The following is a 17,095-nucleotide window of genomic DNA, read 5'->3' on the forward strand; positions in this document are numbered from 1 at the left end:
TCTCTCTTATTCGCTCTCTCTTCCTCTCTCTTTCTCTTTCGCCACTTTCGAACCTAGGTCCCGATTCTGGTTCTGGATGCGTATCTGGCGCGCCATATGGGCGAGGTCTCTCGCACGTACACACCTTCTCTCAGAAAGTGGATTTGCTTAAATAAAGTAAATGTTTGTTGCTTTTGACAAAATAAAGAAAAAATTCCAGAAAATGCACATAAAACAAATAACTCTTGCGATGAGGCATAAATATATAAGTAAGTTAAATTTTATTTTATAGTCGGAGTTTATAAAAGTTTAATTATGTTATAAAATCTCTTTCTCTCTTTCTCTGCAAAAAAAAGAGAGAGAGAGTTCGGACATTTTCAACAGATGTGTGCGAAACAGAATACGGCGTGCGAGAAAAAACTCATTAAACTGAATTTTCTGAAAAATACACACGAGAGATTTCGAATCTCACATTATCTCATATTATCGCCGCGCTAATGAACGTGCCGTTTCGTTTGATTCGTTTTTTCTTTGAACTACAATAACATATCGTTCCCCTTTTGCACATCCTCCACGCGTTTATGGCGTAACGCGCGCATACTTATTACGCAAGGATAATCGCGCGCGTGTCGATCGTGGGCTCGTATCGGCAACGGGCAGCAAGACAAGAGGGTGTCTCACCCTCGATCTGGGCGGCATTGTCCCGCCGATTCTGGTTCTCGCTGCCAGCTGTTGCCATTTTTTTTTTTTGTCTCTCCTCGCTCGTGCCTGCCCCCTCCCCCCCTCTCCCCGAGCTCCTTTGTCAAGCGTCATCCTCATTCGTGCCAACCGATCCGAATTGAAATTAATCAAAAGGGAACGATCGGTCGCACGTGGGCAAGCCTTCTAGCTTCCCCACTCCCTTTCTCTCTGCTGCGCAAAAGCGCTCTTTTCCTCGATCAAAATATTAAATAGTACAATTCCCCCTCGACAATTTTGCTTCGAAGCATCAGGTTTAGAACAATGATTAGGGGAACGGAGTAAAAGGAGGAGGAGGAGGAGGAGAGAAAGAGGAGGCGGAGACGAAAGGGGCGAACAGCCACGTGCCGACCATGGGAATATAATGCCGCAAAGACCACGTGCCCATATATCGGGTGTGTTGGCAGAAAGAGACCACTGGTTGCGCTCTCGCGAGACGCTTATCTTTTTAACGTCCCTTTCGCACAACGTATCCGGTTTCATACGAGACAGTCGGAAAGCGTCGAAAATTGAATTACTCTCGATAAGAGAATTCGGGGAATCTAATCCGTTCAAAATTCATGTGTCGATTGAAATTATCGCTTATCTTGAATTTTTAATTTTCCATCTAAGTTGTATATAACACATCGTTTGTTACTTTATTTCAAATACACTCATATATATATAAATAAAAAATCACAATAGAACGTCCTGATCACAGAAAACAAAATGATTTGTTAGAATAGCAAGTAATTGGTTACTTTACGACCAGCAAAAAAAAACCGTTGCCAAGTCTATTGAGATTTTCGATTTGTTAACAAAAATGTTTTGTTGATGAAACATTCAGTAAGAAAAAAATTCAGTAGACTCTCAACACTTTTTTGCTAGCCGCTTTTGATAGCAAAACTTTTATTTCCGTGATAATTCATATATTTGCGTTCCGTCTTTGTTTTCAGGAACGCGAATTTTTACGTTTTCACAGTATTTTGCAAATGATGATCTCGTTATTTGACAATCTCTCATGGTTCTAGTTTTAGAAGTTTGTTCGAAATATTCTCACGCAAGAATATTGTAAACGGGATTTAATATTGCACCAAAACCTCGTACTCCCTGTGTGGTATTTCCTTCCCGTCAAATGGAACGTACAAAACACCGTGACTTCTCTGAATCTGTCGAACAAAAACAAAATATATGATTGTCGCGTGATATCGCGCTCCCGCACAGGTTTTTAACTGAACAACGTACTTTTTTGTGTTGTGTTTCATATGAAAACATTTATTTCGGTTTTAGCGCACATACCTTTCCTACGCAAGGCGCGCCGTTGTGAAAAGTACGGCCGACGTAAAGCGTTTCCCCGGTCGAGGTTCTGCCACCTTCAACCGCGTTTTCCGGTACATGACCGTGACTCGATTGAACCCAGGTGAAATGGGCGGGCATCAGTACCTATGAGATAGCGCAAACTAGAACGTAGTTTCGAGTTATTGTATCCGTATGCGGATTTATTGCGCAGCGGGGAATTCGACCCCAATCGAGACGCTATAAAATTCGCACTTCTTTTTCGCGACCCCGCCCAAAGGCAAATAGATTAAGCCGCGGGCGAGATTGTGGCTGGATCCTCGTGTGTAAGCCGACCTAGAAGAAATTGATTCGCGGACGAACCCGATCGAGTGCACGCCATGGCAAAAAGAGGGTTCATCTAACACGTGACATCGAGAAGAGACCTCGAACGCTAGCACTGAGTCTAATACATATCGATTATATATATACAGGGTGTTTGAAAAATGTCGACGCGGTCGAAGTGTGAATATAGATCGAGTCAATCTGAACAAAAAAAAGTCACTATCTCGCAATTATTTATTGAGTTATTAATTAATTGATCCGAGCCAATGAGAGTGGGAAGCGATGATTCGAACTTTGTAGACGCGTATGATTTTCAATTTTAAAAATCGCAGAAAGGTTCCGTCCCTCTTGCTAGAAGATTGCGTGAGATAACCTGTTTCTCTTTACAACTGAAAATTATACGCGCCTATGGAATTTGACTCATCGCGGGTTCACTGGCTCACATTAATTAATTAATAACTCGATAAACATTGCGAAGTTTGCAAAAACGACTTATCTCTGTTCAGATTGACTCAATCTGTCTTCATTCACTTCGGCTTTGCTAAAATTTTCCAGACACTCTGTACATAGCACTCGATACTTCGCTCTACTCTTGTTTTTGCTTTATTTATCTGACACATCTTCAGAAAATAATTGCTCCGAGTTATCATCGCGCGCGTCATTTTGAGAAATCGAATGTTCTCCAATGGGCTAAACTCTCATCACGATAAGCCGCAAAACTTTATTTCTATATCCGATCTGTTCGCGTATAACAGACACTCCTTAATTCGCTGTAATTTCGATATAAGGAAAAATATATATACAAGATGACACACAAGGTAAGAAAATATAGAAACGTACTTATCGGAACGATAAAAAAGCATATTTCAATTATCGTTAGGATATCGTCGTTCAAACAGGCTAAGTCACAATCTTATCTTCATCGTTCGAAACAAGACACGAAGTGTTCCGGGAATACGGGAGTGGAAGTGGATGTGTGCGCATTAAAAAAGTTTTACTTGAATCTCTTTAGTTCGTTTGAAACACTAGATGAGCGGTAGTGGTTATGAAACTATGCGGCACGTTCGCTCATATATCGTTTGTATGAAAATCAGAAGCGTACAAAAAAAAAAGTACAAAATATAAGTTACATATAATATATACCGAATTAAATTAAAAACAATAATTCTCCGCGCGAACTAACACCATTGTGTTTAATTAACGAATGACTCATTCCGTGTAATCAGTAACGGAAATTTATTTCGCCGATATTTTCTGCTCGGAATTCCGAGAAACTCGACGTTTTACGTAACAAAGAAATTGTTGATTAAATTTCTCAATTATTTCTCGTTATCTCGGTTGATCATTACCTCGAAGTCGTGTTTTACGTGCTCGTTACCTCCGTGGCACACGTAAGCAACGCCGTGATCCGGCTTTACTTTCGCAGGCAACATGTCACCCTGATGATGGGCTCGTCCAACGACAAGATTCATGCCGTCCATGTCTCTGCCGATGGTGATTAACATATGACGTTCGTGATAAGGCGTCGGCCATCTGACCCATCTGTATCCTATAATAAAAAATCACATCGCGTATTAGTTTTGTTTGTAATCGCCATTTTCATGAAACCGCCGTGACGTTGACAAGCGATGACTTATCGTCGCCGCCTCATCGAATCGATCATTTCTGAAGCAAGTGGCACAGCACGTTCAAGTAGCCTGTTATTATTATTCATTATTATTAAATGAATTGTCGTATTATTATGTGAGTTTTCATCAATATCAAAAGAAGAAAGATTTCATTTTCAGTAAGAAGGATTAAATTTATCTACTTACGAGATTGGTTTATCGTATCTGCTGATAAATTTCTGTGTTTATTACAGATTTTATCATACAATAAATAAGACTTATGTAATAAATTATGTAATAAATAAGATAAGGAATAATTTATAGGTTCAAAACCTTTGGACCTGCAAGGTCAAGTTATAATAACGAATATATATATATATATATATATGTATATGAATATTGTATACTGTAGGGAATATGTTTGATTTGTTTTATCAATCGCGTGTGTGTGTGCGCGCGCGCGCGCGTACGTGTGGTCTGGGAAGAAATGAAATGAATGTTGTATTATAGCCACGTAACACACGCGTGATCACAATTGTCTCATTATTTTTATGTCACTATTTTAGTATTCCAGTCGTTGCTTACCCGGCATTGTAATTCTCAAACAAAAACCGATTATCACACTCTACAATTTAAGCACTATGAATTATACGCTTTCGTATACGTGGCGACACGTTTAAGGTAAGAGTTATGACTGACTGTATCATTACTTTGGGCGTAAACGCGAGGCTCGGGCAGCAAGCAGTCCCACCATTTGAGACCTTATCGGTCCTTATCAGCACGGTAACGCATGTTACTGAAGAGCATGTAGCACGAAAAGCTGTTTTTGTGTGAATTAACACTAAAGCTTTGCATTTGTCACGTCACATAAATAACAGATATATTGTTTCAGGTAGGAAACTGAAATTATATATTGTAATGTAATTACATTTTAACTGTCATATTTTCGAATATATTTACTGAATATAACGGTTGTGAAAATTCTCACGACTCGAAATCGTATGATTACAGAGAAGAAATCACGCGCTCCAAGATAAATAAACAATTTCTAACGTGCTAAATAAACACCTTCTTTCGTTAAAATTCATTAAGTATTATTAATTACAAAAAAAATGCTTTCTATTAGATTTTTAGCATTATATCTCTTGATCGTTATTTGTTTTGTGTTGTTCGAATTCGACCTGTCGATAGACATCAATTGTTTGAATAAAAAAAGACGGAAAATATTTTTCTAGGATAATCTCCAAGTCACGAGAACCGTTCTCAGCCGTTACATACAAATATTCGAAAATACGATAACTAAAATATTTACAATACAATATAATTTCAGTTGCTACATCTATTGCAAAATAAGTACAAGATAACTTAGACAATTGTGTTTTATTTATATTGTTAGCAGAAACTTTTTATAAAATATTACCTCACCTTTAGTATTACGCAAATATAAAAAAAAAAAAAAATTCAATCAAACTCAAAAACTCTGCAGATGTACAAAATCTCGAGATATGTTATTTATTTTCTATCGTTGCGAACGTGATGCATCACGCGGAATGGATCGGCGAAGGTATGAACTTTCTCATTCACGAGCAGCAGGAAGCGAGCGATTTGCCGCGCTCATCGCTCGCGAGCAAAGAGAGGCTTCCCCCGGAGCTCTTGTGTGTATCGCCGTCGTGCAGAAATACGTGTTACGTCCTCGCGATTCACGCTTCGGGCAACTGTGCGCCGAGTGATCGCTCATTACCTTCAGGTGGAATCGTGTGCTCCGAAGTGCATATTATGTAAGAAGAGAAAATACGAGCGCTCGCGCGCGCGCGGTCCGGCTCGACGGAACGCGAAACATGGTTGCTGCAAAATTGGCGAGTGCTCGAGGGTGCGCATTCTAACTATCGTTATGACGTAAGAAAGATTGTTTTGTTGATACAAATTGGTACTTTGGAAAAAAAAACAAATTACGCGCGGACATTTCGTACGAAATTTCATTTGCTTTTGAAGAGATACCTCAATTTGTTACCCGAGGTGAGACGCGTGCGCGAGAAAAAAAAAAATAACAAATGTCTGGTTTCCGTTTTTTATGAAGATACAATTAGCAAGGTGAATGATTCTTTCCTTCGGCAGAATCGCCGTGACCTGCCCCTCTCTCTTAATCGTTGATCCGTAGTTTAATTGCGCCACAGATAATGCGTTTAGGAGCAGAAACGGTCTGCCTCGTTTAATGAGACGTGTAACGGGCGCGCGTCGCTTCGAGCGTGAAAAGGAGGTGAGCGTCTAATGAGGAGTGTCGTTCGAAAATTTTCTACTGATGTTTTTTGCGAAAATTGCACGTTATTTAATTGCGCGCTTTTACGTTTGACTGATCGTAGTCATTTGACGAACATTGTCTGAAATTCGAGATATTTAATCGAGCGAGATAAGATAGATATGCTGCCTCGCGTTCTCTTTTCTATGCGAGAATATTGTACAGAAGGGTGATTTAAGCTCGAGACGAGGGTGCTTTAACGGATCCGCTAAGGCGAGCGAGATCTCTTGGATATGTACTCTCTTTGTGAATAATATTTTCGTCCGCATTGCAGTCGTTTCTGCCCTCTTCCTTTTCTCTTTTCAATATGTATGATATATATATATATATATATATATATATATATATATATATATATATATATATATATGTATATATACACGCCACATATTCAAAGAATGACAAAATATTGGAATCACGTTGCTATTTGTCCAATGCTGTTGATATAACGGAGAAGATATTCGTCGCATTTGTTCGATTTACTTGAAAGTCATTGCCCGACTATCGATTGTCATCAATTTATTCGTTGAAACAATTATACCTGAATAAAGAATGGTACGTATTCGATAACTTGAAAAAAAAAAATTTTTTTATAATACATTACGAAATACTATATTTAATAATAATATATTTAAAATAATGTTCGCTCGTAACACGTTATTGTTACAACGCTAATATTTAATAAATATGAGAAAAAATGTGTAATATATAATTTTGTTTTCTCGCGTCTCTCGAAGTTTATTTCGTTCTCGAATCACGACGTACGAAAAGATATTTTCACAGTTTAGCATCTCGCGTTTCAATTCACTGACTCGATGACAGAACTGGGTTAATTCTGTTTAACAGTTAACGAGCATATTTTCCTTTCTGACGAATGTTAAATCGCAGGATTCAAGCGTATGTACCGGACGCGGCATGATGGCGTCTGTCGAGTCGATTCTACAGCGCCAGGCGAGAAACAACGAAGCGCTCACATAAACCGCTGAACCGAACAAAACACTCTTTGGTCAGCGCTTTAAGCTGACAAAACAATTCCGTCGGCGGAGTGGCAAATACGTTTGCCGGTAGCCAATGTTCCAAAAGAATTCCATTTGTCTCGTTGTGGCAAAACGGATGCGTCGAGCGTAAACGATACCCTCGCGTTTTATATCTCGCGTTGAACTTAACGCGTAATTTCTTCGGCTGATAACGTCATGCTGATACGTCATATGATGTAATCTATCGGAGTCTGTTTTTATTAAAAATATGTGTCTACATTACAATCACATCTAGAATATGAAAAATATGAAGATTACACACAGACTGTTTTTTATTTCAAATAGATGCACATAAGTCAGGTTATACATCATATTTTCTGTTCTCCGTAGAATCGTGGGACAAACCGTTTCTCGAGCAACTCTAAAAAAAAAGAAAAAAAAGAAAAAAAAGATTCAGCAAAGTGCTCATCTTTCTGCTCGGTGGTTCTTTTATCCGTAAAGAAGGTAGAGATTCTCTCTCCTTATAAAATGGAAGCTCTCTTTAATATTCGAATGAAATAAAAACACGTGGCTGTGTATTTTTTAAAATATATTTAAAAATATATTTTTTTTTAATATAAATGAGTATAGAAATTTGCCATAATTTAGCAGTGTGTTAATCAACGTCAAAAATAGCTTATCAAAGTTTCTTTTGCGTCGCTTCAAAATAATTTCAAGAGTAAAGAAAAACTGATTGAAAAATAAAAAAAAAAACTTACTTTATATTTTTTAATGCTCTTTTTTTCGACAGATAATATGCGATATCTGAAAAAGACGTAGCAGACATCGGCGAAACAAAGAGACACCGTGAAAGTTCTACGACAACATCGCGTTTCCTTTGTTCAAGCAGTCCCGCCACGTGACGCGTCGCGCCGCACAACGCCAAAGTCTCCGACACTGTGGAGGGAGAGCCTGAAGCCGGTACTGCGATGGATCGATACAGCACCAAGGGATAGTGTTATGGGGGTGGTTGGCTCGTAATACACGGGGGCTTGCCGCTATTCCGTGATGGTTGAGAGAGGGAGCGGACAAGAGAAGTGGAGAACACCCCCCACGTACATACACACACACACACACACATACACACACGCGCGCACACACACGTACGCACGCACACACAATACAAGAGAGAAAATGTAGATGCGCACTCTTTGCTCTAACCTGGAGACAGAGCTATCGCCAGCATCCCATTCGTCAATCCTCGTCTTTCGTCGTTGAAGTTCTTTTCTCTTTGTTCGAGTTCGTTAAACTTCCAGTCCGACGCGACTTCGCAATTTCGCATGTCAGACTTCGCACTTCTCTCTAGACCTGCATCCCTTAACTGCTTCCACTTTCTTCCACCCACATGCTTTTTGTACTTAATTACACGACAGATACTCGTTCTCAAGAGAAATTCAGTTCGATAATTTTGTATCTCGTATCTTAATAAATTGTTCCGCGATCATCTGCCAACATCGACAGACGGTCTGACTAGATGACGGAACTTACTACTTGAACACGCATTGATTTTTTTCAATCGCAGTCGGTGGACAATAATTACGTAGTTTGCTTACGTACTTTACTCTCGTGTTGTTGTTCCTCGCAAATATTAAAATAATACCGTGTTCGTTCGACAAGTTTAATTTTAACAGAAAATATAAACACACAACGAAGTTTTTAATTTAAACATCTCTTTTTTATGTGATTTCTACCGTAATTGTTTAAAATTTGTTAATTATCTGTTACATTGCCAATATACATTATTTTTCTGTTAACGTTTATTTTCATGCTTTTGCATAAATAATTACACACTCCACATTATTATTTCAATTACAATTTAAATTAAATGTTACAAAACTTCAACTGAAAAATACACATTTATTATAAATATCTTAGTAAAATGCACACACACGGTATATTATATTTTTCTATATACTTAGCGGTCTGAGTGATGACTTGTCTGGCTAGATACATGTTAATTTAAAATGTATGTGAAATAGAGTTTGTCTTTTATTCAACACGAATTTATTTATCTTTATATTTTTTATGATTTATAATTGTCACAATTATTTTGCTGAAAATGATCAACATTAAAAGTGATCGAAACGTTCACGGAATACACCGCTTTTTAATTTGTATTTAAACGTCCACTCAGGACCTAAGGCTCTTTGGGGTTTTGTGTCTGTTTTAATTATATTTTTCTACATAATTAATTAAAAAATTATATCTCATAATTTATTTGCGTTGTTTCATCGCGCTAATTAAGTAAAATTAGACGTTCACCCTGATTGAGAATGATACACGTCAAGATCGAGCGAGAAAATTGCCTGAGCGGCCCCTTGCAACGTCGCTTATAAAATTAAAATCTCGGCTCGTGTCGCGATCGTTTTTCCAAACATAGCGATGTTTCATCGCTCATAATGTGTCAGTAGATTACAAAATCTCTCGAACAAAAGAAGAGAAGACTATAGCGCGCGTCTGATTCTGATACGGTCGCTTTCGCGCGCGCTCTAACAATAGAATGGAGACAAACTTATAAAGGACGACGACGAGCAAAGCGCAGACTTCGAGGAATGTGCACGACGCTGGAACGATAATTATTTTTTATGATTCTATACAATGAACAACAACATCGCGATTACACAGACGGTCGGTTAAAACGGACATCGAGAGAGAGAGAAAGGAAAAACAAAATTATACACACAGATTATATAAAACGGGAATTTAAACCAACAAGTTTAGTCACAACCGAGAGGCTTTCTCGAGACGCCATCTCTTCTCTTGTCAGTTTCCATAGTAGCTTTTGTACCGAAAGCTTCCGCAAAGCTTACGTTCCATTTTAAATGCATTAACCCTCTTGTATACCATCCGCGTTGCACTTTATCCGCTCCTTCACCCAATACACCTTATCCCCGCAATTCCCACAAGCGATCCTGACGTCAATGCCATTGCAGTTATTTTCGAAACACTTGCAGAAAAGATGGTTTCCTTTGACTTTTTTTTTAACAACAACACACGTTTGTTTGTATAACGATAAATAAATAAGAACGTTTTAACGTTAATAATTATTGTTAAATTAGTAATTATTGCGCTGGCAGAGCTTTCGCGTGTATTAATTGACGTATTAATACCGTAGTTTCTCACGAAGGATATTCTGAGGTAACGTCTGAAGGGGTTGCGCCGTTTCAGCGTTTAATGCATGCACTTGGCAGCGTGTATAATCAAACGCACCGTTCTCACAATCATTTTGGCTCGACTTAACCGGATTTCGCGCACATCTCCCGCATAACTCGCCCGATGTGTGGGCTTATTCAAAATTAGACCCCGGTCGTTTTGTCAGCAAGTTTTTTTCTTCCTCGAATTTGCTGCAGAAATGATTTCAACGCGAGATGATTGTTCTATTGTGAGACGAACTATTCTTCTCGCTTATCAGAAAATTGCAAAAAACAATGAGAGAAAAAAACATCACGTATCGAAAAATAACAAAAAAAAATTCCGAAAGAATAAATTCGACGATCGATTATTAATGCGTAAAAAAAAAAAAAAAAAAAAAAAAAAAAACAAAAAAACGATAGGAACTATCGGCAAAGCGATTTATAAAAATACACAATGAAAAAAATACACAATAAAAGTTAAATCTCTAAAACTTCGCGCGCGTACGCGTGAAATGTTTTGTTGCACATTACACGTGCAATTATGTATTATATTATGCAACAATTATTTACTTTTTATACGTGACAGTTTGACACAAACGCGCTTGTTTTCAGAGAGTTAAAAAAAAAAAAAAAAAACAACCAAACACGCGAAGAAAATATGCGACGAGACAACGACGGCGCGCTGCGTGCCGAGAAAAGTTACGACGCAATAAAACTTTGCAATCAAAGAATTCCTCACACAATGGCGATAATATCCGCGATGACATCGTCGGTTGCGCGAACAAAGTGAACCACTTTCGAGATTGACAATGTTGAAACGTAATATCTTCTCTACGTGCGTTTAATATAATATCTTTTCTCCCGCGCTAACGACCGGAATCCTGGGCAAAAAAAAAAAAAAAAAAGAAACGTTTCTCAATCGAGTTTCTCTTCTATAGACGCGTAGAAGATTTCTGGCTAAAAAAAAAAAAGAAAAGTTTAGCGATAAGTCTCTCGCAAATTGACGTATCGCCGCCGAGATGAGCAAAACGCGGCGCAGCGCTATCGCCGTGAAAGTTATGACAATTTATGCTCGATTTATATGTACATGATTGATTTATATTACATGCATACACTTACATATTTTACATATTCTTCTTTATTCTCGGCCTGTACGCGAGCGCGCAAACGCGCGCGCGAGATATAAAATCTAACGGGGAAGATGTGATATTACGATAAAGAAATTCTTCGTTGAAAAAGACACGCTCCGTGATATATACACACGGAATAAACGGGTGAGTTTGCGTCATCGATAACATTTGAAGGATTTATCCGCCGCCACGGCGAGATTCAGGTCATTGTAGAAAGTCGATATTCGTTGCATTAGTTGTAACACTACCGGTAGCTGAGTTAACAATATTCGCTCCCTCTTTCTCTCTCTCTCTCTCTCTCTCTGTTGAGTCAGTAAACAACGGTAATTATCGGACTGTTCAATATTGTATTACGATTAATTAATTTGCCGATTTCACGATTGCACACGTCAAAATTTTAAATGTCAGTTAATCTTTTAACGTTTTGATCGCGATTGTATTCCCGCGTGTCTTCGCGGAATTTTTTATTGAAACTATTTCCGTTCGCGAAGTAGAATGATAGAAGTAATTAAAAAAAAAAAAAAAAAAAAAAAAAAAAAAAAAAAAAAAAAAGAGTCGCGAAAGACTATCTACAAGTTCGTCTGCAAGAACTTTCGGAATATCGCGAGTTTAAATTTTTCTACTTTTTCGAAGAGAGACGCTTGTACAAAGAAAGTCCGACGGTCGACACTTTCGTTTCAGGTCAGTCGTTTTATTTTCAACTTCCTTTTTTATACGCGGTGCGCATTGGCGAAGTGCTCACACCGCCAATGCACATCGCGCTTCTTTTATGTAACGTATACACTATATATATATATATATATATATATACCACACTAGCGCCTATCCGCTTTCGCTTTGCATCGTGTTGCGCGATCTTGCACGTGTATAAAAGCAACACATGCATCTGACTTTCGAACGAATGAGCATGAGTTTAAGAAGATTGAAGAATTTTTCTCGAATTTTTTTGAATCTCTTAATTGCTCATTAAATTTCAACACGTGCTCTAATGCAGCGTTTTGATTAATAGAATTCGCGCTTGGTATACGGAAATAAACTTTAAGATCCGGAGCGAACGATTGAAGCCGGCGGCCGCATATTTCCTTTATCATAAATCTACCGATTCCCCTTTACTATATTGCGGTAAACTTTGTTTTTTTTTTTATTTTATTTTATTTTACGATCGCCCTTTCGCTATTTACCTTCGACCAAAAGATTTATGTCGACTCCTTTTACGATGGATTATCAAAAACGCGACATCTTGACGCGACCTTTAGTTAAACTCGCGCGTAAAACTTTACGTCAAAAGAGATAATTTTCCGATTTGAAAAATTCCGATTTGAAAACACTGTTCATTCGCTGTGAGACGTGTTTTTGCCTTTCACCAAGATTTTATTAAATTCAATGATTGTTCAATGATTAGTGTTCAATGATTTCGTTACGTCAAATTTGCATATTAATTCGTTTCGAGATAAAATTATTCTGTAATAATAATAATAATAATATAACGCGGTAGATATTAAAATCACGATTGATGAACGCGCGACAAAAATTATGTAACGAGAAATCATCTGCGTGTTACGTCACACGTTTCATCAAGGATAAATGTCGCGAAGTTGAAGACTTCAATAAAAAGTAATAGAGAGAACAGTTATATATCTCTATCCCCCTATATAGAACGGAGTACAATAAAAAATAAAAAAAATAAAAATTGAATCAGAGAGACAGCCCATACCATGAAAGTACTTCTCGGGTACCTTGCTGATCGGAAGAAAAGTTGCGTTGCGATAATCTGATAGAAACGGCCTGCAGCTTGCAAATTAGAATCCTGTAATTTCCTTCCAGGAAATATCCCAAGACGTTCTACGGAGAAAACCGGTTCGCGAGACTGACGCATCCAACGAAAATGGATCTTCGTCTGCATCCAACAGGTTAGTTACCTTCAAAGGAGATCGTTAACTTATATATTTCGCACTTATATTTTCCCCTGTATACGACACATTATCACATTATATTAAGCGTCTTGTCGGATGTTCGTTTCGCGAAACAGCAAAGACTCGCTGCGTAATTGCAATAAACCGCGTGCGTGCGCGCTTACATGACAATAACATCATGCGATATTTTACGCGACAGAATTATATCATATATCCACGATAAAATAACTTCGATTACACACACACACACACACACACACAGAAAGAGAGAGAGAGAGAGAGAGATGTGCGCGCGCGCGAAAATTACAAACATCAGAATAATTAATTGCACGTGAAAATGCTATTTGTAAAAACATGAATTGCATCCATACGAGAACTTTGGACCAGGTGTATAAATTTAATTAGATAATCCGTGCGTATCAACTTGCGCAAATTGCGCAGCGCAAACACACACAAACACACACAGAGAGAGAGAGAGAGAGAGAGAGAGAAAGGCTCGTATATAGCAAAATGCATTCAGAGGATATTAATTTCCTGCTCCCCCGTTCCGCGTGCGTTGCTTGATTATAATTAAAGTGTGACCGAGCACGGTTAGATAATTAAATCGATCGAATCGCACGCAATCCGATTAATGTAGGCGCGCGATCACTAGATGTATGTCTGTACACATACAAATATTATCTCTGCGCTATATTATGAAATACGAAGTTATTACAAGTGTCTTCTCTTGAAACGAAATCTTTAATGACATTTTAATTACATACATATGTATATATATATATATATATATAACATATTTTATGTGTGTGACGTTTGCAAATGTAGTCCAATCTCGAAACTAATCAAAAATGATAAAGGATAAGTCGATTAATGAAACCTTCGCGGTGGTAATGAGCCGATAAACAATAAGTTTAATGTTTACGATGGTTTGCAGTTTCGCCGTAGTTTACTCGAGTAGATTAAATTCAGTTTGCGAACTTTACGGCAACGTAATCACGACACCATGATGTTGAACGGCAACGGAATCGGCGATCGGAGGAAATAACTTTTCAACAGAAGCACTAGTACGGTTGACTGACAAAAGACTTGCCGCGGATATGTCTGTGAATGCACTTCACTCATATTACGTTCATTCATTATATCTCTACGCGAATAAATTTTACACACGCGCAAAAATAACGTTGTCTCAAGAAAAGACGACTCGTGTGTGAAAAAAATAACATTTGAGCATAAAACGTCGCCTTGTTGAAGTTCACATGTCATTCAATTAACTCTGCGAATGATTTTGCAGATAAAAGCGAAACTCTTGCAAATATCCGCAAAAAAAATCATCGCAAAAGTGTCCGACGAAAGAGACCCGCATCTGACGCAATACTTTAAGAAAATCATATATTTTCTATTGAAAAATAATTTTAAAAACTGCTTTAATTTTCTCACCTCGGTTGAGCGTATTTTGTACAGACGGCGGTTTCTTTTTAATGGATTTTTTCTTAATTACGAAAGAGCAGATTTTGACCGAATCTGAAAGATGCTGTATATGTGCGCGGCGAAGGCAAGCCGCCATACTGCGCCGTGTCCGAGAACGACGGCGAACGCGGCAAAAGAGAGAAGGAAGAGGAAAAGGGAAGAATAATTCTGGTGAACGCCCTCGCTGCCTTGACCTCGACGACCTCTCGTTGCACTCGTCCGACTCGGGACCAGATTCTTTCGAAGCTCCGAGAACGTATAGACAACACGAGAATAGGCGTGTGCAGTTGCACACAGTTTCGTATGATGTAGAGAGTGAGAGAGAGAGAGAGAGAGAGAAAGAGAGACGCTGCATTTTGCACCGACGGAAATTAAAATCATTCCTCGCGTAGCGCGAGATATAATGTTACAACAATATTCAGGTGTATAGCGTATCTGATTTTATTCAAGTTTAGCACATCGTAAATATGTTTCAGCCGGTCTTTAATATAAATTCTTACGCTGTATATTATTTGTAACGTTATTGTTGAATTTTGTGCATGTGCGTGCGAGAAAGAAAAAGAGAAGGGAAATATATTGCGTTAATATAATAAGAGCTATTATAACACAATGCGCAATTTCACGTATTTGATTATTCCATGAATTTATGCATTTCTCAGACGCTACGTGTTGGCTTAATTATGTCTCTCGATGATGCATGATGCAGCGTCCGTGATTGGATCATATCTCGCGGGACATCCCGTAATCCGATAAACCGGTCCTGTCTGGTCCACGTGGCAGAATATTGTCATCGTTGCCCGCTCGCATTTAAACGCGGATAAAGTCACAAATTTATATATATATATATATATATATATATATACACACATCCATCTTTAACTAATTAAAGTACAAATGGAAGTAATTAAAACTTCAGCCGTGAAGTGAAGCTTACTTCAAACTTTATTTCAATGTAATCTACGAAGTAGTCAACAAACATTCCCAGTTAACAACTAATTATCGACGGTACGTTCTTTTGCTTTTGTTTCGCTCATCGATTGCGCAAGCGTTTCACGAAATACCGATTGAAATTATTTGTCTTCGGTTTCGAAATCACCGTCGACTTTTCGCTCGGTCAGTTTCGAATTTCATTCAGCGATGTGTGTTTAAAATATCGAGACCCGCTACGCAATTTTTCTTCCTTCTCTTTTTCTCTCTCTCTCTCTCTCTCTCTCTCTCTCTTTCTCGTATTTTATTATTCCACAAGATAGAAAATTCGAAAAAAAATAAAAATAAAATGAGAAACAAAGCGAATATTGTAGCGGACAGCGCAAAAACTGGGACGTGATGACTCGCGCACAGAGAAGATAATTCAAGTTGCACGGACATCTGTCGCCACGCGAGATGCAAATTAGTTGATAGAACCAGAAATACTCACCCCGGATCCGACGCGCAGTTTTTTCCGTGTGACGTCGAGTTCCTCTCTTCTCTTAAAAAAAAAAAAATCGCGTGTCAACGCGTATCAAGTAAAAAAAATGGCAAAAGCTCTTTTGGAAGAAGTTCATTGTGAAGTCATATCGGAATGCAGAATGAGACTTTATTGAGATTCTCTCGTACTTGGCCGAGCAAGGCCGGGAAGCGCATCTCGTTTCTTCATATTATATTATTGATAAAGCGACTGCTTTCTACTTGTTGCTGCTCGGACGTCTTTCGCGGCGAAGTCTTTCTCGCTCGAGATCAGTTTGCATAAATTAGTGAACGTTTCTCAAGCAAATACTCGCGTAGACCAGTTCCAGCCTACCGACAGGTTATTTCGCTTTTAATTGGCTATCATCTGGTTAAAAAAAAAAAAAAATCATATTACAAAAACATTTTTAAGAAATTATTACACCGGAATTTTGTTTTTAACTTTTTAGAGCTGTTCGAGCTGCTCTCACGGTGTTTTTTGTTTTTTTACTCGAGAGAAACAATGTAATGCAATATTCTGAGTTTTAAGTTTAATTTTAAAGACGTTGAGACAGAAGACTATAATGTGAAATCGTACGATTTATGTTTCATTTCGGAGATTGGAAGTATATACATAATACTGTGTAACACATGTTCGAGAATAATGACGGTAAATCGTTCAATCAAATCGATTCGAGACAGAGACGCGCGAGCAAAGACGCTATAATTAAACGCCTGGAAATTGTATCACATAGGCGGCGCGCGGTGCCGCCGTTCCGTGGGAACGCGAA

At 38.2% G+C, this 17,095-nt stretch overlaps 1 protein-coding gene across 1 annotated transcript; it reads right to left on the reverse strand.

The window, feature by feature from the left end:
• Nucleotides 1–1,292: 1,292 nt before the first annotated feature.
• LOC109857327 lies at nt 1,293–4,630 on the reverse strand. The gene is made up of 4 exons (XM_020433511.1): nt 4,509–4,630; nt 3,666–3,865; nt 1,996–2,139; nt 1,293–1,865 (listed from the first exon to the last, which is right to left on the reverse strand). The coding sequence occupies exons 1-4, from the start codon at nt 4,513–4,515 to the stop codon at nt 1,779–1,781; spliced, it is 438 nt and encodes a 145-aa protein (XP_020289100.1). The 5' UTR covers nt 4,516–4,630; the 3' UTR covers nt 1,293–1,778.
• Between the last annotated feature and the right edge of the window lie 12,465 nt (nt 4,631–17,095).

This window comes from Pseudomyrmex gracilis, unplaced genomic scaffold (assembly GCF_002006095.1).
Source record: "Pseudomyrmex gracilis isolate BER0280 unplaced genomic scaffold, ASM200609v1 scaffold_155, whole genome shotgun sequence".
In the NCBI taxonomy this organism is placed as follows: Eukaryota; Metazoa; Arthropoda; class Insecta; order Hymenoptera; family Formicidae; genus Pseudomyrmex; species Pseudomyrmex gracilis.